General features: G+C 33.1%; 2 protein-coding genes, 1 long non-coding RNA gene and 1 other non-coding gene across 6 annotated transcripts; 2 read left to right on the forward strand and 2 right to left on the reverse strand.

Annotated features, from left to right (window-relative positions):
- The first annotated feature begins 1,134 nt into the window (after nucleotides 1-1,134).
- On the forward strand, nucleotides 1,135-5,169 carry LOC110781853 (protein CHUP1, chloroplastic). 3 transcript variants are annotated; one of them, XM_021985903.2, is made up of 5 exons: nucleotides 1,135-1,319; nucleotides 1,828-2,129; nucleotides 2,226-2,308; nucleotides 3,114-3,887; nucleotides 4,022-5,169. In XM_021985903.2, the coding sequence occupies exons 2-5, from the start codon at nucleotides 1,973-1,975 to the stop codon at nucleotides 4,904-4,906; spliced, it is 1,899 nt and encodes a 632-aa protein (XP_021841595.2). In that variant the 5' UTR covers nucleotides 1,135-1,319; nucleotides 1,828-1,972; the 3' UTR covers nucleotides 4,907-5,169. The 3 variants fall into 3 exon arrangements, with proteins under 3 accessions (XP_021841595.2, XP_056699095.1, XP_021841594.2); XM_021985902.2 differs by lacking the exon at nucleotides 1,135-1,319 and adding an exon at nucleotides 1,328-1,545; XM_056843117.1 differs by having other exon boundaries at nucleotides 1,309-2,129.
- A 294-nt stretch (nucleotides 5,170-5,463) lies between these two features.
- Nucleotides 5,464-8,780, reverse strand: LOC110781854 (GDSL esterase/lipase APG). The gene is made up of 5 exons (XM_021985904.2): nucleotides 8,436-8,780; nucleotides 7,426-7,556; nucleotides 6,631-6,864; nucleotides 6,001-6,256; nucleotides 5,464-5,928 (listed from the first exon to the last, which is right to left on the reverse strand). The coding sequence occupies exons 1-5, from the start codon at nucleotides 8,677-8,679 to the stop codon at nucleotides 5,732-5,734; spliced, it is 1,062 nt and encodes a 353-aa protein (XP_021841596.1). The 5' UTR covers nucleotides 8,680-8,780; the 3' UTR covers nucleotides 5,464-5,731.
- Nucleotides 8,781-13,081: 4,301 nt separating this feature from the next.
- TRNAE-UUC (transfer RNA glutamic acid (anticodon UUC)) lies at nucleotides 13,082-13,153 on the forward strand. Its single transcript has one exon. It is a non-coding gene; the product is annotated as a tRNA-Glu (tRNA).
- A 1,364-nt stretch (nucleotides 13,154-14,517) lies between these two features.
- Nucleotides 14,518-16,501, reverse strand: LOC130459655 (uncharacterized). Its single transcript, XR_008919185.1, has 2 exons — nucleotides 16,134-16,501; nucleotides 14,518-15,061 (listed from the first exon to the last, which is right to left on the reverse strand). It is a non-coding gene; the product is annotated as an uncharacterized lncRNA (long non-coding RNA).
- Between the last annotated feature and the right edge of the window lie 7,703 nt (nucleotides 16,502-24,204).

Here is a 24,204-nt window from a genome sequence, read left to right on the forward strand (position 1 = left end):
ACAAGTGACTTGTGTTCATATTGGACACAAGTGAGTACCAATACAGAATTTGGAGTACCAATACAGAATATGTTAGTACCAATACAAATTATGTGAATACCAATCATAACACATATGACTTATATTGGTGATATTTCTAAGCAATTTGCATTTTGGTACTGACATATTATGTATTGGTACTCAAGATGATTGTATTTGGATCACTTGTGTCCATGTGGACACAAGTCACTTGAGGTTTAGAAACCCTCTAAAATGTATACGGGGTAAAAATGACAATCATCACAAATTCGAGCCGTTACGAGTTAATCTATTGAGAAATTTTTCCAATTAAATGACATTTTTGTAAATAATTTGTGATTTTATTATGAAAATGCCATTAAATGTGGGCTTAATTTCAGCTACATGGCATTATGTGTGGGCCATATGCACGGTTATCAATGTATTTTCATAATAGATCAACAACTATGTAATATGCAGTCAACAGTTAATATTATTCAATAAACTTCTACAAATAAACAATCTACAACTATAAATATGCAGTCAACAGTTGATATTTTAAGCCTATATATTGAGACAAATCTTACAAGATTAAACATGACTATTTTTTCTTTAAGCCAATATAGAGTGTTTTTTTTTTTCTTTTGTTCAAAAAGAGAGAAATGTAAGAAGTGCTCTGTAATAGATAATGGAAGTAAAGTAACTGAGGGATATAAATGTAAATACCAAACACATAGGAATTATATTTTGACTATTTGACCAAATTAAAAAGCCAAAATAGAGCGAAAAACCTAATAAAAACCAATTACCAAACATGGTTAATACCAAAGCATCATATGACACGTGCACGTATATGATCCTAAAACTCCCAAAGTCCTATAGGTTCCTTGATAGTATATTAGTATGGGTTCTTGTTACCACTTGGCTAATGCTCACCAATTTTCTAATCTTGATTTTGACTTTATGTCATTGTTTTCCTCTTAATTCCCCTCTCAACTTGGAATCAGCATCTAATTATCTTTCCTTCTCTCACCCCCCAACCAACTTCTTTTATAGTACCCTTTTGCTATTAAATTTCTCAAAATGGTGTACAATTTACCGACCTTAGAAGACAAATATTACTTACAAAAAACACATAAAATTGACCAAATCTTAACACAAAAAGGCAATTCTAAAACAAGAAGCAAAAAAAATATTATTTTTACGAAGGCAATGATAACGACAGAAAGTAATATTAATCATATTTAAATTAAATTAATTAACACGAGCACAACACCTATACGTTTACCATTGTGCTCCTCTTTCATGTCCATTAATCCAAGGTATTCGTTATTCCCTTCCCCTTTTTTTTGCTTTTTTTTCTTCCATTCACCATCATCAACATATTCAATTTGGCCATCCTTTTATGCTTTTTTTGAGTTTGCTTTGAGTTTTGCTAGCTTGGTTTGTTTGAATTTAAATACGGGCTTTAGTTTTCGTGAAATAAAGGGTTTGGCTGTTTAAAGGTTTCTCGAATTTTTGTATGAGAAGGTCTGACGTTCTAAAGAGGTATTACCGTATTAGTATGTGTTCTAGCAACATTTCTAAGAGAAAATGTTGATTTTGGGTTATGTTTGAATTTGCCACCTGGGTTTGTCACAAAATTTGTTCTTTTGCAATTCCGTTGTAAATGATCAACCACAACAACCCAAAAAAAATTGGCAATTTATATCTTATTTTGGTCAACTTTTAAGAGGGAATTTGCTTATTTTGACTTAATTATTGAATTCTACCTTCTGGGTTTGATTGAATTTTGTTATTAATTCAAATCTTTCTTATTTTGTGTTCTAGGTTGTAAGATTAGAGATGGAGGATGATGATGAAGATGGCACATGATCTCTGTTTTATTCTCTGTTCTTGTTTTCTGGTTTAATTTAGTGGTTTTAATAGAGAAAACTTTAGTATTAGGAAAGATTGACTAATAATTTAATAAAAAATGATGATGATGATGATAAATGGAAGAAGAGATATAAAACCAATTTTGGTGAAATTTGGTGTGGCTTTAGCACTATCCTTTGCTGGATTCCTCTACTCTCGAGTTCGAATCAAACGGATCAAGCCATCTGATCCCTCTCCTTCTCCTACAGTTTCAGGTTTATAGTAATCTTCTTTCTTAAATTCACTAATTTTGATTAATTTTATGTAATTGAGTTTCTTAATTTGACTAAAATTGGTTTGATTTCATGCAGATTCTGATAAGAAGGTTGATTATGATGGGAGATTAAGGGTTAAGGATGATCCTCAACCCGAAATGGATTCTGTTCATGCATATGTGAGTTTTAGTTTGATTCGTTTCGAAAAATTATTTGGCTTTCGATTTGAATTTGTTCAATTGATTAACTGTTGAGTGATTATGGTGTATCTTTTAATGATAGCAAATTAAATAATTTTGATTGACTCAAAATGTAAATAAGCAAGCTAACAATTCAAATAAAATCCTGTCAAGGCAAGCTAACAATTCAACCTTATTTTGTTCTTATTTCGAATCCTCATGTTTTATTACTCTTTGAATTAGGATTTAATGGACATTTTTGGGTGACTAATCAACTAGAGATTCATGTGATCCAAGCACAAAATTATTGCAATAGAATTGGATTATTGTCTCTGACTAAATCTGAATGCATGAATAATAATAATAAATAATAATAATGAAGTAACAAAATTACGCCGATTACAAACCAAAAGATGCCAGTTTGATTTGGGCTTTGTAATGTTATTTGATTGCTTTTGAACTTATTCATTGAAAATGATCATGAGTACTGTAATTTTTGAACCCTTCATCTAGATAAATCACAGGACACCAAATGACCGAATTGTTTACTTATGATTCCATTTATGCATTGTCTTGTAATGCCAACAAAGAACAAAGTGATGGCTGTTTCGATTGCTTTGGAGTCTATAAGCTGAATTTTTCAGAGAATTGGTGTCATGTCACTGTGACATGATCTTATCAGTTATCACATAGAGTTGAAGATTATGATTATGAACTATTTTTACATTGATTTGGAACCTGTGATCATAGAGCAGAACTTTGACACTTGTGATAACTTATTCCTTGATTTTGTTCCATTAATCAGGACAAGCCATGTATTAGGGTCCGTATTGATAATTCATCAATGCATGCCTCACCTAACAGTAGATATAGTGGAGATCGAGATGGGTTCTTGTTACCAGAATTTGAACAGGTAGTCAAGGAATTTAATGCAGTAAACTCGCCAAAGACAGATGGGGAGAGTTTTACTGTCAACAAGGACTTACCTAAATCACTTAGAAGAGTAGATAGGGATGACTATGAACAAGAAATTGTAAACCTTAAGAAGAGGATAAACTTCCTTGTAGAAAGAGAGAGAAAGCTTGAGGTCCAGTTGCTTGAGTATTATGGCCTTAAGGAACAGGAAACAGTGATGATGGAGCTTCAAAACCGTTTGAGGATCAATAATATTGAGGCTAAGCTTTTCTTGATGAAGATAGAGAATTTGCAGTCAGAAAACAAGAGGCTAAAGACTCAGGTTGCTGATTACTCTAAGGTTGTATCTGAGTTAGAAGCTGCTAAGGCGAAAATCAAACTGCTAAAGAGGAAGATTAGGTCTGAGGCTGAGCAAAATAGAGGACAGATCTTAGACCTTACACAAAGAGTTGTGAATTTCCAAGAGCAAGAGCATGAGCAAGAGCACGAGGCTAGCACTAGTATTTCTGACGATCATTCTGAACTACAAAGAGTAACTGAGTTGGAGGCTGAAGCCGAGGAATTAAGAAAGTGTAACGAGAACTTGCAGCAAGATAATGCTGATTTAGCTCAGAGATTGGAATCCACCCAAATTCTTGCGAATTCCCTTTTTGAAGATTCTCAGGTGGGTTTCTTTTAATTTCTTTTTATCCCTTTCCTTTTCCGGCCTGTCATACATATACCTCTTTAGAACTTGTGACTTCTGCTATTGTACAGAAGTGGTTTAGTAATTGACTTCTCGAACCCTTGATATTACAGAAAGAGGAACTCCACAAAGCTATGGTTCAACTAAGGGAAGAAAAGGAGAAGTTCACAAAGGAAGTTGAGAGGCTTCAAGAAGACAGATGTGGTGATGTGGAGGAACTAGTCTATCTCCGTTGGATAAATGCCTGTTTGCGATACGAATTGAGGAACTACCATCCCCCACCTGGTAAAACAGTTGCCAGGGATTTAAGTAAGTGCTTGAGTCCCACTTCCGAGCAGAAAGCAAAGCAACTAATACTCGAATATGCTAATACTGAAGATGGAGCTGACAAAGGGCCACCTAGCCTCATGGACTTTGATTTTGATCATTGGCCTTCTTCACAACCTTCTTATCTTACAGACAGCACAGATTACGACGAGTCCTCTGGTCCTAGTTCTGTTCACAAATCCCACCCCAAGAAAATTAAGTTCTTTGCTAACCTAAGAAAGTTAGTTAGAGGAATATCTGGTCATCACCACCATCATAATCAAGATAGCCGAGCTTCTTCTATGTATAAATCATTTTCAGTTGATGACTTAGGGAGAAGGTACTATGAAGCAGGACATAGTGGCTCAAAAAGCCACCCCCAAAGTCCAAGATTCGCATCATCTTCTCAAAACTCAAACAATTCGTCAATGGAATATCAACCACTCACAAGCTTGGCTGAAGAAGATGAGAATTCTAGTAGAATGACCGATTTGAGATCATCATCGTCACAGGGTGGAGTGAGTTATGTGATTGGAAGGGAAAGAACTGGAAGTTCTTCTCCCTTAGATTATACACCAGAAGAAGAGTCAGAGAATAGGCGAAAGTCAGATTTGGCAAAGTATGCTGAAGTCTTCAGGGATTCTAGATGGATACAGAAACACAAAAAATCTGCATCATATAGTACTGGATGAGTACACCTTGAGGTAACATATAATGTTGACTCTTAACTTAGGCCTCCCTGTATACAAAAGAATTATTGTGAAGTCATCACAACATCCTCAACATTTTTAATTTGAGGATTTTCTTAACCAATTTTGTGTAAATTAAGAAATAACAAGGTCGGATGAATAGAAATGGTTTGCACATACGAAAATGTATAAATTATATGGATCACTGATATTTAAACAAGTGATTGGATTAAGTTCTGTATGTTATATGGAGTAATTTGGTACTACAATGATACTGTGTGCATTAGCTGACATATCTCTTCTCTAAATTGTTCAATATAATGGAACTGAGGAACTTAGGTTCTTCTGCATTTATTTGAGCATTGTCATTCTCTGTTAACTAGCTGCCGGGAGCTGGTTGATCTTATTTGTTCTTGCAAATAAGGCCTTGAGCTGGACTCAGCAGAATTTCTCTTACATGTGTAACTTAGCAGTGAAGTCTACTTACATTCTGCAGTCTGCACATATATTACCAATATCTTACTGATGAATTGATGATTTATAAAAGAACACAAGTCTCATGAATACTTGAAAATTTATGCTAAAAATGATAATATAAGTTCTGTAGACTCATAGTAGTTACATATGACGAAGTAACAGACGATGTTGACATGTAGTATCATACTATGTCTATATTTGATTACACAACAGAGGTCTTACATTTTGAGAACAAATACACTGAAATTAAAAAGCAATAGGATAAATTCTTATGCAAGAATGCAGTACGTAATTAATATTCTGTAGTATACAAATACAAGCTTGGTAGAAGAAAAGAGGCTTGAAAACCATTTAACCGATTAGTGCGATCCCTTGAACTAAGAGGGCATCGGCGAGAACCTGGTTTGCAGCTTCAGAAGGATGCACACTGTCCCAAAACACGTACTGAGTGGCGTTGCTGCATGTTCCTACAGACTTTGGATTGCATAAAAGCGATGTTGTCTCTATAGTTCCTGTCCCACAGCATCCCTTCCTGGCCTCAGAAAATCCTATAGAAAAAGAAGAGTTAGAAAATTCGTCGATTAAACCAAAAATATGGTGTTAAGGAAAGATTTGGTTACCAGATTTGGAGGGAGATTGTACTAAATCATAGAGAGGCTTGTAAATGTCGAAAATAACAAGGTTAAGGCCAGGGAGCTTCTTAGACAGCTTATTGGCAGCAGCATTGAGCTTCCTATTGAATCCTTGCGCGTCAGAGTTGAGCCTTGAAACACAGCCACCCTGATGAAACCCAAACAGAGTAATGGTTGCAGGTACACACCCTAATGGGGGAAGTGAAGTTGCCCCAATCTTTCTTGCTCCTAATCCATACAGTTCCTGTAGGTCAACATTAAATATCATTAATTAGCCTTAATATTCCGAATTAAACTTCATATATGTGAACATGTGATCATTACATTAAGACGGAGAAAGTACTTTAGGTTCACAACTCACACGGATGATACTTGGACAAGTAGCCAGCAATATTATTGACCCTATTGGTTTTTGAACACGATGTCTACCAATATAATTTTGGACAATTAAGAGATAGGAAAAGTGAACTACCCAAATAAATGTTTTTTAACCAACTTTTTCTAGGTACAGTACGTGTCTGGTCATTTTTTAACGACTCTATATACCAAAAAAGATAAGATACTCTGTAAGACAGTAGGATTAACAAAATGTTACTTGGTAGATGTGAAGTTTGTTACCTGAATGAAGCTTGAGAAAATACCAACAAGGTAGGTTGAGTATTCATCAGCACTATATAATTTGTTGATGAAAGGGTTGACATAATAATTCTGAACAAAATCACTGCTTCCAAATCCAACTATATAGAGAGCTTCCTTTATAATTGATTTTGCCTTGCTGCTACCTGCCACCTTTGTTAACTTACCTTGGTACTCCTTGTAGTAATCCAGTTGTTGCGATAGCGAAATCGCGTGCTGCACACCATAGTCAATACGATCGTGTGAGCAAAATCGGGGATTTTAATAGTTATCTTCAATCGAAAATGATAAAGGTCGCAACATGCAACTAAAATCGTGTCACAATGTTGACATGGCATGCTTATGTGTCATGATTTAAATTGGAAATTAAAATATTTTACTTATATATATGTTAATAAAAAGGCAGTAAAATCTTAAAATTCTAATTTGTTACCTTCTTTACATCGAGTACCTTATTTACAAATTTTCATAGTAAAAATATTGCATTGAAAGTAAAAATATTCCGCTGACGCATATCCTACGTGTCGCCTATATATACCAGTTAAATTATGACACGTAAGATTGCGACAACTAAATATTGTCGAAACTTGCGACCTTTATCATCACCCATCTTCTATATATAACATGGCTGGTGATTTTACGACCAATTTAACTTTCGACATAGTTCATAGTTGTAGTTATTTTCTTACGTAAGGATGAGTTTAGTTGGATCTATATTACGTTAGGAAATGACGTTTTTTTAAAACAAAAAGTGAAGTAATGGACAGTTGACTTTACACTGAGGAGTGCTGTTTTCTCATCAAAGCCTGATCCAGCAGATGCAAAATTGGCTCCAATAAGAAGATTCTTTCCTGATGCTTGTGGGCTTAGATATGCTGCTGGATATGTTGTGAAGCCCAGAGTATCAGCTGTAAGGTTAACAATACAAAATTAGGATAACATAATCATGATTAAAAGATAATGAAAATTTAACTTTTATTTATTTATTTTTTTCAGAGGGAAATTTGAAATTTATGTTGAAATAAACTTTAAGACCAAGTAGACTAGTTAACCCGAAGGCCCTACCCCCACTTGAATACCCCTCCCTCATTTTTATGTCACAAGATTCAAACGTGGTTACTGTAGTTTAATTGGCAAGAACTGTGTTACCACTTCAACCATACTTGATTTTTAAAGATAAAACGACGCCCTAAATTATGTATTACATATTAGAATAACCAATAAAAAGAACTAAATAGAATAAGATAAGAAAGATTAAATTGCTTTACAATTTCCATGAAATTACAAATAACCAATTATTGATTCCCTTAATGGATTGTGTAATAAAAGAATTTTAAATTAATTTTATTTATGATAAAATAAGCATTTGACTAATTAGCCCAAAGGCCCCAAGAAGCCCAAACCCTCCCACTAACTAGATCCCAAATTTTTATGTCACAAGACTCAAAATACATCACAGGGGCATTTCTGTAAATACATTGAATTTTAATGGTATATGTTTTAATCGTAATGGTACATATTTTTATCGTAATGGTATTCCGTTTAACGAAATGGTACTTTCTTTTTAATAAATGGTACACAAAATGCCCCTGTGATGTGTTTTGAGCATGCCGAAATTCCGCTCCCAAGAAAGTATCATTATGAAAGGACGGTGTTACCCGTTACCACCTCAACCAATCATGATTCTCAATAACGATAAGCACCTTAATTAGGTTACAAGCTACTTCAATATATAACATAACAATATTTAAAAAGCAACAATGGAAGAGATGTAAGAAAGTAAGTACCAGTAATATCAGTAGCTAACTTTCCATTGCAAAACCTGCCAGTAGGCATATGATTAGCAAAATCCCTACCATAAGGAGGATAATCAGCCTTGAAAACTGTGGGAATATAATCATTGTTGCCCACATCTACTACTGAATCACCAAATGTGATTATTGCTGGAACTAATTTTGTATCTTGACCATTGCTACAAACTACAAACGAAAATATCAGAACCAAAACTACACCATCTAATTTCATCCCCATTTTAGTTTTAATTATGTTTTTTGTTTTTGGGTTTTGTGGAAATTTAGTGAAATTTACATTTAATAAGGGGGTATGGTGTTGAGGTTGTGCATTGAATGACTGCAATAAGGAGACACTTTAGTGGTTGAGTTGAACTAACTCTAGCATTCAAAGCTTTGGTTTTAATGATACTTGATTTTGTGTTTAATTGCTCTAATCTTCATTACCAATTTTGCAATTATGCACCTCCTTCGATCTACATCTAATCATATAAATTTACTCTAATTATCTGTAGTGGAAAAACCGACACATGCCTGCAGCTGGTGTCGTTCTATATGAAGTATTATCTTATCACTTAACTAACCTTTTAAAATTTTATTCCTTATTATTTAAGATCTCCGATCCATTTATCCATGCACGGTTATATTTGGTAGTATGTACGTAGTATAATCATACATACACACTTGTAAATAATGTGGAATAGATATAGTATTAATTTGTGTTATGTGCAAGCAACCAAAGCTTTGGTTTAAATGTTACTTGCATGATTTGCAATTATGCACCTTGTTGCACATAGTATGATACTTCGTGTAAGTTTACTCTATAATTATGTATTCATTGTAGTCGGAAAATTGACATATGCGTTATGTTTTAGATTATTTAGCCACTTAACTAGTTTTTTTTATAACTTTATACCTCACTTTTTAATGATAATTATTTAAATATCCGATCTGCCGTATATGCACGGTTATATTAGGTATTTTAAACTTTATAGTACGTATAATTTGTTACTTTCACTACAAGAATTTGTATCTTTTATGACAACCTAATAACGACGGGTAAAAATCCCGTCGTAAAAGGGCTTTTGCGACGGGGTAACAACCCAACTAAGACGGAAACAACCGTCGCTAATGTTTTTTACGATGGGTTAATGACGGGATTTTCCATTAACGACGGCCCCCTTTTATGACGGGCTCGCGACGGAAAATCCCGTCGTTAATCAACAATTACTGGCCTTTAGCGATGAGATTTCCCGTCGTTAATAGTACAATTTCTTGTAGTGTTTCTTGTAAATAATGTGGAATGAGTAGAGTATTTATTTGTGTTATGTACAAGAATAAGCTAGGCCAGAAACAAATTAAGAGAAGCTTACTAGAATTATAAAAGCTCATACTAGGACGAATTAGTTCGGAACGCTAATAACATTTTCCAAGTTAAAGTTAAACATACTAAAACTATATTAAATTCCAAGTTATTTGTGAAGTTTAAAATACTAAACTCTAACATTTTCCAAGTTATTACTGAAGTCTTAGGAGTTTAGGTTACTTGCGCGCTACTTGAAGCAAAGATCTGACTCAACTAGCAAACACTAATAAATGTTGAAATGTACATGCATACAACTAATTATTTTTTAATTATTCGATCTTTTGACCCAGACAAAAACACTCTTTAACTATTTTTCTACAAGTCTAGAATTGGCAAAAAAAATTAGAGTGAAAAACGTCGCCGTATCAACAAGTGTATATAGTTTGTGTAGCAATAATTGGGGTGACTAAGCTAGATTTATTACAGACACAATACAGTGTCCTTTTATAGAGGGAAGTTGGGAACTTGCCAAGTTAATAAGTTATAGTTGGCTTTCTGATTTCATTGTCTAGCAATCTGCAAGAGATATTAGATGCATGTGCTGTTAATTTAATCAGCGCGGGTGGTTATAACTTACTTATAAAAAATCTCATAACTTGTGATCACAAAAAGTCAGCCTTTCTTTCATAACTAACTACCATTAACTTTCGACAGATCGAAGAACAACTCATTTATATATATGCCTATATGGCCATTGCCATTTCCGTTTGACTTTTGGGAACTGGAAATTAAACCATTCGGATTTTCTTAATATTGAGGATAACGCAGTTATTCTATATGATAGAATATTGAATATAGTATAGTTATGTTATAACTAGACTATATGATATAAGATAGAAGTCTATATGAATTAGGAAACCTACGAAGAGTAGGAGATCTAGTTTGTATTATAAATAGAAGCGTATGCCCACATAGAACACAATAGAATACAACACACAACATTATATTTCCCGATCAATAATATATTTTATCACTTAACTATATTAGAATATTAGAATACGACCAACAGTAGGATTGTCATCTATTACTATATACTAAAAGAGACACCATGAATGACACGTGTCAATTCCTGGTGTGATTTTTTCCCGCCAGATACCACTTGCCTAAAAAGTCTATCTGTTTTATTTTATTTTATTCTCTTTCTTTTTTTATAAACTATTTATGTATGGAAACAAAATTTAGTTTATAATTTATGACAATAATAGATATGGCATAATAATAATTATTCTAAATTGGTAATATTTTAGTCAAATCTCTATATTAATTAATAATAGAAAATATATAACTCAAAATTTTGGTCAAATTGGCATATTAGCATTTTAAATATGCACATTAGATGAACAAATTTAAACGAGTATGTTAAAAATGTTATAACTATGCAGTAGTTTGGGAGATATCCGTTAAATATTTTGTGAAAAAAATTATCAAAATTCGTGTGTGCACGGGATCTAATCTAGTTGTGAATATGCTAACTACCCGTATTCCACATTGTTACCCAAAATATGAGAAAGAAAAGAGAAAATATCACTTAATTAAGCTGGTGGAGTTAATCTCATTCACGTACTATTGTTAATTGATTATAGTGTGGAACCTCATTGGATTTATAAGTGACCGAACTCTCCTACCACTTTATAAGTTTGTGGAGTTACTCCCACTATTATCAATTGATTTAAGTGTGGAACATGATTGTCTATAAAAAAAATTAGTTTAAAAGGAAAAACTAGAAAATTGTGAATAAATATTCAGCCTTTCTATCACGACTAGGGATGGCAGCGGGTAGGATCTGGACCGGATCCTCTAGGATCCAGATCCAGATCCGTTTAAGACAATGATCCAGATCCTACCCGGATCCGTTGGGTAATGAAAGTGAGGATCCATATCCATATCCGACGGATCCTACGGATCCGGGTCCAAAACGGATTCAAAACGGATCCTAACTTATTTTTCCATCAAAGACCCTAATTTTCCTTTTAACCTTAAACCATAGTTAAATAAAACTTCAATAACAACGCTATTTGTCCATACAAGCATTCACTAAAATCAAATTTAACAAATCTAACATAAATAATATTAAAAGTTCAACAAACTTCAATAATGCTATAATTTTTACTCTTTATTTTTATATTTTAAATTTTTTTTTTTTATAAAAACGGGTAAACGGATCCGGATCCGGGTAATGACTTAGGACCCGATCCAGATCCGTTTGTAAAGCCAAGGATCCAAATCCTACCCGGATCTCATTCACGTACTATTGTTAATCACGACTAAATTAATTTTGGACAAGAGAACGTGTACATAACAACCCACTTCTACGGCTAGGCCACAAATCATGATCTATGTTGCCCTTTCTGTTTGACTTTTTGGAATCTATACTAATATATTAAAAGGCGTTTATAAGAACGTATATATTGAACACTAGACCTCTTGAATTAAAAGTTACTATTCTTACCATCTTAGCTAGCCACAATGATGTTATATCTTTCTATTTAAATAATAAATACAACCTTTTTAAAATGAATAATAATGAATTAAAGGAAAAAAACAAACAAAAGAGAATTAATTACTTAACTCATAAATGTACAATTCTTCTCTTCTCAACTTAAGCTTAAAAAATAAAAAAATTAGGGTAATGGAGTGTAATTATGAGTGTGTGAAGAGGGAAACATTGACAAGAGTATAATAATCAACTAATCATGAAGAAGAGAACTCGACTTTGTTTTGATTTTCGGATATGGGAAGGAAGTTTGTTGATCGGCCACTGATCTTGTATGGAAATCAGATAATAGCACCACATATACGCACATATTTAAAATAAGTAAATCCCACTAAAAGTAAAACCAAGAGCAACGCCCGGCCCACAAACTAGTTGGAAATTAATTAAAGTCGTCTGATTTTGTCAACTACGGATCGGAGGACTAGGTATATTTATAATGAGGATACATAGTATTAGCATGTTATCGTGTACAAAGTAGCCAGATGCTAACTAGTTTAATTGATTAGAGTTAGGAGTGATACCATACACGGTATAAAAGTTTAGAATTGAGTTCTATCTACTTATATTGTTTGTATTTCAATTCAAAACTTTCTCGACCCTAAGAAAAAAATTACTAAGATTGTGATTGTTCTGAAAATGCACTTATTACAATTTTTTTAGTGTTACGGAGTATAAAACTTTCAGTATAAGAGAAAAACTAACCAAATAAATTAAGTGGAGTCTGAATGAGATAGCATTGGGTGGACTACGTTTATTGAATACGAGAGATGATGTAAACAGAAATCCGATGTCGTCCAGCGGTTAGGATATCTGGCTTTCACCCAGGAGACCCGGGTTCGATTCCCGGCATCGGAACTTTTTAATGTTTTAACGACTCCCTTCAAAAAAGTGACTTATTTAAACTTATTTTATATGAAAAAAAAAACTTATTTTGTCTGAAATAAACTTATCTGTATGTGAAAATTTCTGAAAAAACTTATTTTTGCTGAACTTATATTATCCGAACTTATCTAAACTTATTTTATATGAAAAAAAAATTTATTTTGTCTGAAATAAACTTATCGATCTGTGTGAAAATCTCTGAAAAAAACTTATTTTTGCTGAACTGAATTTATCTGAACTTAACTGAATTTATCTGAACTTAATTTGTCTGAAATAAGTCGAACAGAACAGGGCCTTAGTGGTAAAAACTTTACTGTTTAAACTCAAGGTCATATGTATATGAAGATTACATGAAGCGAACGACCTATAAACAGAGCGCTGCGTGTCGCATATACTAGCTAAGTCCTTGTAGCTGCTGGTTGTGTTTTTGTAAGGGTAGCAGGTTGTGCTCCCTTGCTGTTTTCTTGTTATTTCTTGTTTTGGATGCTGTTGTTTTTGTTCTACCTTTTGATAAATAAAGCTTTATTTTACCCAAAAAAAAGAAGTAAATAACATAAACTCAAAAGTAAATCATAATAACTCAAAAGTAATTAAGTAAATCATAATAATTTAAAAGTAAATCAAATATTTGTAAAGTATATACAAAGAAGTAAATAATACTTGTATAAACTCAAAAGTAGACGCTATAAACTCAAAAGTAAATAAAGTACACTAAAAAGTAAATTTGAAAAACTCAAAAGTAAAATACTACTAACTCTATAAACATGAGACATTATATCCTACTTATATTATCATAAGAATAACATCATTGGGGACATGACATGACGTCTTAGTTTGAAGTTTGTTCATGGTATTGAGGTTTTCAAGGATACTCTCTCCGTCCCGGAATACTTGACCTGTTTTCCTTATCGGGCCGTCCCTTAATACTTGACCTGTTTCTAAAAATGGAAATATTCTAACAATATTATATTATTTCTCACTCCACTCCTATTAACCCACCTACCCCATACTCCATACAAAAAATAATTAAAAATTCAACCCCTACTCTCCCCAACCCCACCCCTTTACACATTTCCCACTAACTACATTAAAATAATACCCCACTATCAACTACTACCTATTAAATTAAATAAGTCAATTCAAGTCCCTTAAACTCTGTGCCGGTCAAACCGGTTCGAGTATTCCGGGACGGAGGGAGTAGTATATAAGGTCAAAGTAAAGGTTTTCCAATTAAAAGTAAATAAAATAATACAAAAAGTAAAAACGAACCTACGTGGGATTCGAACCCACATCCTTTGTGCATTCACACAAATGCTCTACCTATTGAGCTAGTAGGCTAGTGGTATCTTGGTATCTTACCATACAATGATACATTAGGAATAGTTAGAACACTATCATGCACTTTTCATTTTGTTCAATTTAAAATGTAGATATATAACTTAATAAAGTAAATAGAATTAATTCGAAAGTAAGTAATCATCGAATAGAAGACTGAAGAAACTAGAACAACTAACTGCAGATTATGCAGAACCATTACAAAATGAACTTGCAGAACCATTACAGATTATGCACAACCATCACAACGAACTGCAGATTATATAGATTATGCCGAACTATTACAACTAACTGCAGATTATGCATAACCATTGCAGAACAACTAACTGCAGATTATGCATAACCATTACAACTACTTGCATATTATGCAAAACCAAAACGAGTAGACTGAAGACAGGCAACAACAACGAGCAATCACAGCTACAGAACAGGAGAGCAAGGGCTGTAGTTTTTGAATTCGACAACTTCTAGCTTCTGCAAAATCTGGCGTGATGTTTTAGGTAGTCCAATACGTCCAAGGCGTACCAAAGTCTTCACGGATTCATACTGCAAGTTAGAAAATAAATTGAAGGATAAGAGAAGACAAAAAAGAATAAAACAAAATTGCAACGAGGTCTCCAGGATATTGATCCTATCAATGGACAGAGTAAAAGAACTTGCATCCAAATTTACAGGAGCACCCATGACTACTACAAGATTCTCAAGTTTGTCACAAACTCAAAAGCATGTAGGCTACTCCTGGGAACTCCCATCTATTCATTCCTGTCTCCAGGATGAGTTATCTACAATCTACTTTGCAAATCCATGAAATCATAACCCTTGTGTATAAATAATCTCCGGAGATTTATAACCGAGAGCTCGTTGAAGTTGGCCACTGCAAGATCGGCCAGAAATAAGTCATGCCTGCTAACACTAATTAACTTTAGCTACTAGACTAAATCTCTAGCTGCAGGAAGGAGAATATCAACAAAAGTGACAAATGCAGGGACACATTGGGTTTCATAGGGATTTATCAAACAATTAGATATATGTGAATGGCTTAAGTCTAGGCTTGTAATCCACGAAAATGCACGCCTGATTCTGCTAGACAATGCGCAAGTAGCAACAACATCATCATCTCTGTTTTCCTTGGTTTACGAGCAAACTACAAATATGCTACTTCGTATTAACTTTCAACCACATGATCAGTTCTCTTCATTCACTCCCCAAATCTCATCCCAATGGTTCTAGCAGCCGGATTTAGTTAAGCTAACTAAATTTATGGCCGAATTCAATCTGATACCAATATACCATGACACAAACCCTAGATTTTTTTATTCCTTCTGAAAAAGAATTCCCAATTCAACAACAAAACTCATACCTCAAACACATTTATCCTAAAAAACTAATCAGTAGGTAGTTTCAACAAATCCCGTAATACTAGATGCCGGAAATGGTTAGAATGTCAAAACAAAACATTAATCAACGAAATCAACTCAAGTAAATTTATCCAATTCGAGGAAATCAAATGCAGATCCCTAATTCGAGCAAAATTAGAACGAAAACAAGTAAAATGCACAAAATTTAATTGAAAACCCAATTAAAGTAGATAAACACTTAAATGTTTAGTCGAATTCACCTTCCATGACACAATTGCGAAATTTGCAAGAACGATGAAATTGAACTCCAAAATTGCGAGAGCAAAGAGAAAAGTACGAAAGGAGATAGATAATAATTGTGAATTTCTGCAAAATCAAAGAACAGCAGAGAACTTATTGTCGATTTTTGGATGAAGATTTGATTGTCTCGATCAATTTGGGGTTGGAAGAGCGAGAATGGTGGAGCGGATTTGCAGAGGAGAGAGAAAGCCGATGGAAGAGAGAGAAAGTATTATGAGACGGGAAACAGAAAGAAGAAGGTCATTCAACTCATTAAGATTACTAAAATACCCTTAATTGTTTGATTTTTGCGGGTATCAGGTGAGCCGTCCGATTGAATGGATTTACGGCTGAGATTAGTTCTCAGTTATCATCTTAAGGGAGGTTCTCACCAGAACCTGGTCCTATATATATATATATATATATATATATATATATATATATATATATATATATAAAGGAGACATATATGCTGAAATATTAGAGCGCCACCTAGGATTACAATTGGTTTCGGCCAATGAAAAATAAGATTTATAATTTATTTTTGAATTAAAAAAATCAAGTGCCACGTAGATAAATAATTAAGTGTCACGTAGATATTTTAATTAATTAATTACTACTCCCTCCATTCCTAAATAAGTGTCACTTTTGGCACTTGGCACGGTAATTAATAAAATTGTGAAGTGTGTAAGAGGTAATGATTGGTAATGTTTTTTTTGGGGAAAGGATAAAGTAGATAATTGTATAATAAGATAAAGTACAAAGGTAAAGAGAGAGAAATCAGTAAATTAAACACATTGCCATGTCATCAAATCCAATACCAACAAAATCAACCAATCAAATTACAACAACAAAATTCATCAACCAATAGAAATACAAGACCACATATCCACGGATCATCCCCAAAAACCCAACCAAATCAGCCAAAATTTCGACCCGGTCATAACGCATGAAAAATCAACCAAAATTTTCGAACCAAATGACCCAACCAAAATTTTATCAAACCTAGAAAATATCAAAAATAATCCCAAAAAATCATCAAAAAATAAATTTTTTTTTTATCAAACCCAGAAAAATTATCGAACGCCAGAAAAATTATCAAACCCAGAAAAATTATCAAAAGATAAACATCAAAAAATTCGAACAGAACCATCATTAATTATCAAAAAATTCGAACAAAACTAGGATTAATTATCAAAATAATTCGAACAAAACTAAAATCATCAAAAAATTCAAACATCAACAAATCATAAAAAAAACTTAAACTAGGATTCGAATAAAACTATCAAAAATATCATAAAAAACTTAAGATCCACCCGAAATCAGAAAAAAAAAATCATAAAATCATAAAACCCATACAAATAAAAAAATATCCATAAAATCACAACAAATCATAAACCAAACCAGAATCATAAAAAAAAAAATTCAACAACAAACCCAAAAATCGTCATTAAACTAAAATAAACTTAAAAAATATCAAAAATTCAACATACCTAAGCAATCCAAAACCAAATTTGAGGTTTAAAAGGTCAAATTTGACCATAAAAACTTTAGATCTGGAATTTTCATGGTCAAATTTCACCATTTAAAACAAAATCTTGAATTTTGTGGGTGAAATCAAAGATTGACGAACGAAAATGAAGGGGAGAGAGTGGAGAGGGAAGAACAAAGAGGATGAAGTTTAAGGAGAGAGAGGGGAGAGAGAAGATGAAAATGAAGGAGGGAGAAATGAAAATGAGAAAATGAAGGAGAGAGAGAGAGGGGTGAACGTGCGTTCCCCCTGACTCCCTCTGATTTCTGTTCCCTTTTTTTAAAAAAATCTGTTTTTTAATTATTTTTTGGGCACATTTTTTACTAAAAGGTAGGTATATGGTGTAATTGTTAGGAAATTAAGGGGTATAATAGTAAAGTTTATGTGTCCAAAAATGGAAATGTGACACTTATAAGGGAACGCTAAAAATGGAAAAGTGACACTTATTTAGGAATGGAGGGAGTAATATATACAACTCCATCCAAAATCAAACACTCTAATAATTAAAAAATAAATCTAAAATAAAATTCATCCAAAATCAAACACTAATCTAAAATAAAAGTCATCCAAAATCAAATTCAATCTAAAATCAAACACTAATCCAATATTAGAGAGCCACATAGAAAATCTAATGCTTTCAGCCAATGAAAAATAATATTTTGAAATTATTTTTGAATTAAAAAAGCCGAGTGCCACGTAGATAAATAATTAGGCGTCACGTAGATATTTTTATTAATTAATTATTAATATTACGCATATACAATTTCATCTAAAATCAAACAGTCTAGTAATTAAAAAATAAATTTAAAATGAAAATAAAAAATAAAAAATAATCTAATCTAATATATAAATATAGCAGTTGGTATATATAAAAGTTTTATTTTAACTTAATAATTTATTAAAATCCGTGCGATGCACGGGCTAAAATCTACTCCCTCCATTCCTTTTTGTTGTTCCCCTAAGGAATATTGGGGGATTTTTAAGAAAATTGGAATCTTGGGTTGTATTGGGATATGAGTAATGATTGGGTGTAAGAATAATGATTGGGTGTAAGAGATTATATATTTAAAATAAAGTAAGGTGAGAGAAAATATTAAATAAATAAGATAAATGGGGGAAATCAAAAAATCAAAAAACAAACAGATTTGATATCAAAAAATCACCCAGTTTTGAAATCAAAAATCAACAAACAAAAAAAATCACCCAGATTTAGATTAAACTCCGATTAAAATCAACAACAAAATTCGACAATAACAAAAAAAATCAACAAACAAACTACACATTAAACTCCAATTTGAAATCAAACAAACAAACAATAATTCGAACAAAAACCACCCAAGTTACACCATTTAACTCCCTTGATTTCGACAAGCAATCAAAATTCGAACAAACAAGAATCAGCAATCTGGGTGAATTAAACCCAAATAACAACAAAAATTCGAACAAAAAATCAAGAAAATTCAAACCAGAATATTCGACCAACAATCAAGAATTCGACCAAATCAAGAAAAAGAAATCAACAATCAAGAAATCGACAAAAAAACCCAGGATATTCGACAAAATGAACCCAAAAAAACGAGAAAAACAACTAGATCTTCATTTCTTAAGCAAGTTCATACGGAAAAACAACTAGATCTTCATTTCTTAAACAACTAGATCTTCATTTCTTAAGCAAGATCCGTCCAAAATGAACCCAGAAATTCGAGAAAATTCAACCCAAAATTAAACCCAAAAATTCGAGAAAAACAACCCAAAATTAAACCCAGAAAATCGAGAAAATCAACCCATAATTAACCCAAAATCAAACCAAGAAAATTGAGAAAATTAAACCCAAAAATTCGACCAAAATCAACCGAAAATTTCAACAAAATTCAACCAAAATTAACCAAAAAATTCGACATAAATCTACCCGAAAAACTCGACCAAATTAACCAAAAAATTCGACATAAATCTACCCGAAAATTCGACAAAATTCAACCCAAAAATTTGAAACATGAACACAAAAATAAATTAATACCCGATTGATCTAAATATCACGATTTTGAGGATTTCGAGGTCAAATTCGACCATGAAAACTCTAGATCTAGAGTTTTCATGGTCGAATGTGACCATCTAAAGCCATAATACGTATTCCGGAGGGTGGTGGCGGTGGCGGTGGCGGTGGCGGTGGCGGAGGACCGGAGGTGTGGTGGTGGCGAGAGAGATAGAGAGAGAAAAGGGTTCTTGAGAGATTTAGAGAGAGAAAAGTGAGAGAGGAAGGAGGAGATAGAGAAAAGTGAGAGGAGGAAGATAGAAAATGAAGAACATGTTGATGTTCTCCTCAAGAGAAACAGAGAACAGAGAGAGGAAGGAGGAGAGAGAGAAAAATGGGAGATTGGTTGAAAAAGAAGAGAGAGATGGAGATAGGGATGGGTGAAAGTGGGAATATGGGATGAATAAAATAATGAAAGTGGTGAAATTTAGGTTGGAAAAAGGGTAGAATCTTAGGGTTTTTTGGTAAATAGTGGGGAATCTTAGGGTAAATTGGTAAAAAAAACTATGGCTAAAAATAGTAAAGATTCAGTATGGGTACAACAAAAAGAAATGCCAAAAAAGGAAATGGGAACAACAAAAAGGAATGGAGGGAGTAGTATATAGTATAGATAAAAAGTAGCAAAAATTTTCTTTATGGAGATACGATTGTAATCCCATAACCAAAATCATTACAACTCGCTTGTGCCTCTTGCTGTTGTCCTGCAATTCATGAGTAACTCTTCTTGAAGAGCTCCAATAGGACCATAAGTATTGTTATGAAATTTATGATCAATCGGAACAATAATTGTAGGAAGCTGTAGGCATTTGTGGTATAGAACTTTGTTGTAAACTTGTACTCCCTCTGTTCCTTTATGTTCTTCCCGTTTGGGAAATGGTGTGGAAATTAAGAAAATTGAATCTTGTAATGATTGAGTGTAAGAGTAATGATTGAATGTGAGAGAAAGTAATAAAGTAGTAAAGGAAAGTAATAAAGAAATGAAGGAGAGAGAAGATATTTTTAATAAAGTAATAAAAAATCATAAAAGTGGGGTTGGATGAGTGAATAGGGAAATGTGAATGAATTAAATAAGGGATGGTGGGAAATTTTATGGTAAAAAGGTATGTCCAAAAAAGGAAATGGGAAGAATATATAGGAACGCCCGAAATAGAAATGAGAAGAACAAAAAGGAATGGAGGGAGTAATACCTAAATCAATCCAAACCGAACTTTTTCCCTACTTTCTTGAAAGTGTTTAATGATGGAAATGACTAGATTGTCCTTAATTAAAATTTTAAGACATCGTTTTCCAAAATAGAAATATCTCTTTAAAATCTTTTTCTCTGGAAAATTTGGTAATATTAATCCAACCTTTGACCAATTTTCTTTTATTAAGCCCATCTACGACATATTTTTTAATAATCCCACTTTTACTACCCAACGACTTTTATTGGGCCCAACACGTCATAAACCTATTGTAAGCGGTAATATGACCTTACGTGACAATATAATACTCTCTCTCGATATATTCAGTCATCATCATCAATTCATCACCATCTCGATGACTTCTTCACCGATTACCGGTCACTTAAGCCCAATAAAAGTCGTTGGGTAATAAAAGTTGGATAATTAAAAAATATGTCGTAGGTGGGATTAATAAAAGAAAACCGGCCAAAGGTTGAATTAATATTACCAAATTTTCCTTTTCTCTTCTCAAATTAGAAATAACGTACACTCTTTTTTATTTTAAAAACTATACCCTTCTTTTATATAGAGTAATTTATTTATTTTAACTTTAATTAAATACATTTAAATGAATATTAAAACAATCTTTTCATATGTGCTTTAAAATAATTTATAAATCATAAGAATACGAGATATTATATTATTACAATAGGAAAGTTATCACTCATAGATGCATTATCAAAATTGACCTACAAAAGTCTACAACTCTATTGAATGGCATCTTGCAGAGTGTCTATTGAATGTAGTCTTTTGTGTAATACCGCCTTATATAAAAGTTTACAAACTTTTGTATAAGGAGGTCTCACAGGAAAACCGCATTGTTGGCAACCAAGATGCCAACTAAGTGCTGATGTCAGCTGAGAATTTTTAATAAATAAATATAAATACATATTTTTCATTTCATTTCATTTTCAATCCTAATTTCTCCTCTCTCTCTCTCTCTCTCTCTCTCTCTCTCTCTCTCCTCCCTCATCCTCTTCGCCCCTCCCTCTCCTCAAAATCTCTGCCGCCGTCGGTCATTCTCGCCGCTTCTCACTCTCCACAAACCTCCGCCATCGTCGGTCATCCTCGCCGCTTCTCACTCTCCTCAAATCGCCGCCTTCCTCTCCACTTCAATGGTTGTAGGTTTTAGGCCACCGCAAGATCCACCGCGGCCATTCTGATTTTTTATCTCGTCGGCGCTGCTCATAAAGATTTGAGAAGGAGGAGAACGGCGAAGGAAGGAGAGGAAGGCGGAGAGCAGAGGCGGCGATTCACCTCCTCACAAAGCTGCGGCGAGCCGTTGTGGTCTTGGCTTCGGCCTCGACGTTATCGCGGTGGCTGCAACGGCGAAGGAAGGAGATGCAACCGCGAAAGAAGGAGATCGTGCAATGATTTTCGAAATCCTGACTTGGATTTTTGATTGATGTTCGATTGATTTTTTCAATCGATTTAGGTTTTTGACTTTTTGATCGATTTTCGATCGATTTTTGATTTGCTTTAGGTATCGATTATGTGTTGTGATTTAATTTGATTTTGTGGTTTGAATGCGTAAGAGAGGCTTCATCGTTGGAGATAAGCAGAGGACAAGGAAGAGGAAGTGAAGGAGAGCTGTCGCCGCCGTTGAGCATTCGCCTCCTTTGATTTCGATTCGAAGTCGCCGCCTGATGATGGAGGTTGCGGTGTCCGGGCTTACGTGCTCGGTGCTGCTCATGTTGACGGTGGAGATGGTGGTGGAGGAATGTAATTTAATTTCCAAATTTGTATTGTAAATGTAAATAATTTTATTCATTTATATTAGTCAAGATTAAATTGGTTTTAGTTAAGAATAATTTCATTTTAGTTACATTTTTGTTATATTTAGTTAAGAGTATTTTCGTTTTAGTTAAAAATAATTTCGTTTTAGCTATAATTAAATTCGTATTAGTTTGAATAATTAGTTCAGAATTTTGACGTTTTAGTTAAGATTTTTTAAGTATTAGTTACGATTTTCTTTGTTTTAGTTAAGGTTCTTTGAGTTTTAGTTACGTATTTTTTAGTTTCAATGTAGGGCTTTAGTTACAATTTTATGGGGTTTAGTACGATTTTATGCTTTTAGTATAGATGACTAATAAGTTAAGCAATGTAACAAATTAGTTAAGCAATATAACCAATTTGTTAAGCAACATAACCAATTAGTTAAGCACAGGAACCAATTAGTGAAGCATGAGAACCAATTAGTGAAGCATGGGAACCCATTAGTGAAGCACCAGAACCAATTAGTTATGCACTGTAACTAATTAGTTAACCACCAAAATCAATTAGTTAAGTCTGAAAATCAATTAGTTATGCAACAGAACCAATTGGTAAGGCGCTGAACCAATTAGTTAAGCATAGGAACTAATTAGTTAAGATTTTATGAGTTTTAGTTAATAATAAGTTTGTTTAAAAATAATAACTATTCGACTCATAAGTTTAACTATTTGTCTTTATATCTTAACTATTTTGTTATTCAGGTAGTTATGATTTTATGACTTTTAGTTATGTTTTACAGTAGTTATTTAGTACTAAAAAAAATTAAAAACATAATTTTCGAAGAAAAAAAAATGTCAAAAATAAATTTTAAGCCTTATATTGAATTAGTTAAGCTTGAAATCCAATTAGTTAAGCCAGAAGTCCAATTAGTTAAGCTAAAAGGCCAATTAGTTAAGGCCAAAAAAAAAATTGAATTTTTTTTGAAAAAAAGTTTGGAAAAAAAAATGAAAATGATGACGTCAGCATGACTTCAAAGCGCGTCACATGGCTGCAAACAAGGCTGCCAATAAGGCGGTCTTTCCTGTGAGGCGGTCTCACACAAAAGTTTCTCAAACCTTAAGTATGAGAGAAGGAAAATGAGTGTATTTAATTTTACGAAATTCCAAATAGTATGTTATATGTTATATTTTAAAATGTTAAACGGTGTTACATTATACAATAAAAGTTTAAATCATATGTTATATTTTAGTATTCTTTAATTTAGTTTATGGATAACGGTTTAAAGTTTAAACAGTACACCATGTTATTAGTATTGTTTACGTTTGGTTCAGCTTTTTTGTCAAAACCAAACCTACTTAAACCGTATTTAGCTAGAAAATTAACCAAGTCGTAATTTCCAAATCATAAACCTAACAAAACAGTGAAAACATGGTTTGGTCCAGTTTAAACCAAAAAATATGAACACCACTAACCAATTGTGATTTACCTCTCCCCGTTAGTTTATACTCCTTAAATACGTGTTAAAATGAAGTCTAAAATAACTATGTTGTGCA

The sequence above is a fragment of the Spinacia oleracea genome, chromosome 4 (genome assembly GCF_020520425.1).
Source record: "Spinacia oleracea cultivar Varoflay chromosome 4, BTI_SOV_V1, whole genome shotgun sequence".
NCBI lineage: Eukaryota > Viridiplantae > Streptophyta > Magnoliopsida > Caryophyllales > Amaranthaceae > Spinacia > Spinacia oleracea.

Bases quoted from the DNA above. Each gene is read 5' to 3' on its own strand.
- LOC110781853 (XM_021985903.2), top strand. From the start codon at position 1,973: ATGATGATGATGATGATAAATGGAAGAAGAGATATAAAACCAATTTTG. The intron at 2,130-2,225 runs GTTTATAGTAAT...GATTTCATGCAG, and splicing joins TCCTTCTCCTACAGTTTCAG to ATTCTGATAAGAAGGTTGAT. The intron at 3,888-4,021 runs GTGGGTTTCTTT...TTGATATTACAG, and splicing joins CCCTTTTTGAAGATTCTCAG to AAAGAGGAACTCCACAAAGC.
- LOC110781854 (XM_021985904.2), bottom strand. From the start codon at position 8,679: ATGGGGATGAAATTAGATGGTGTAGTTTTGGTTCTGATATTTTCGTTT. The intron at 6,865-7,425 runs GTAAAGTCAACT...TATGGTGTGCAG, and splicing joins AGAAAACAGCACTCCTCAGT to CACGCGATTTCGCTATCGCA. The intron at 6,257-6,630 runs GTAACAAACTTC...GTTGACCTACAG, and splicing joins TTTTCTCAAGCTTCATTCAG to GAACTGTATGGATTAGGAGC.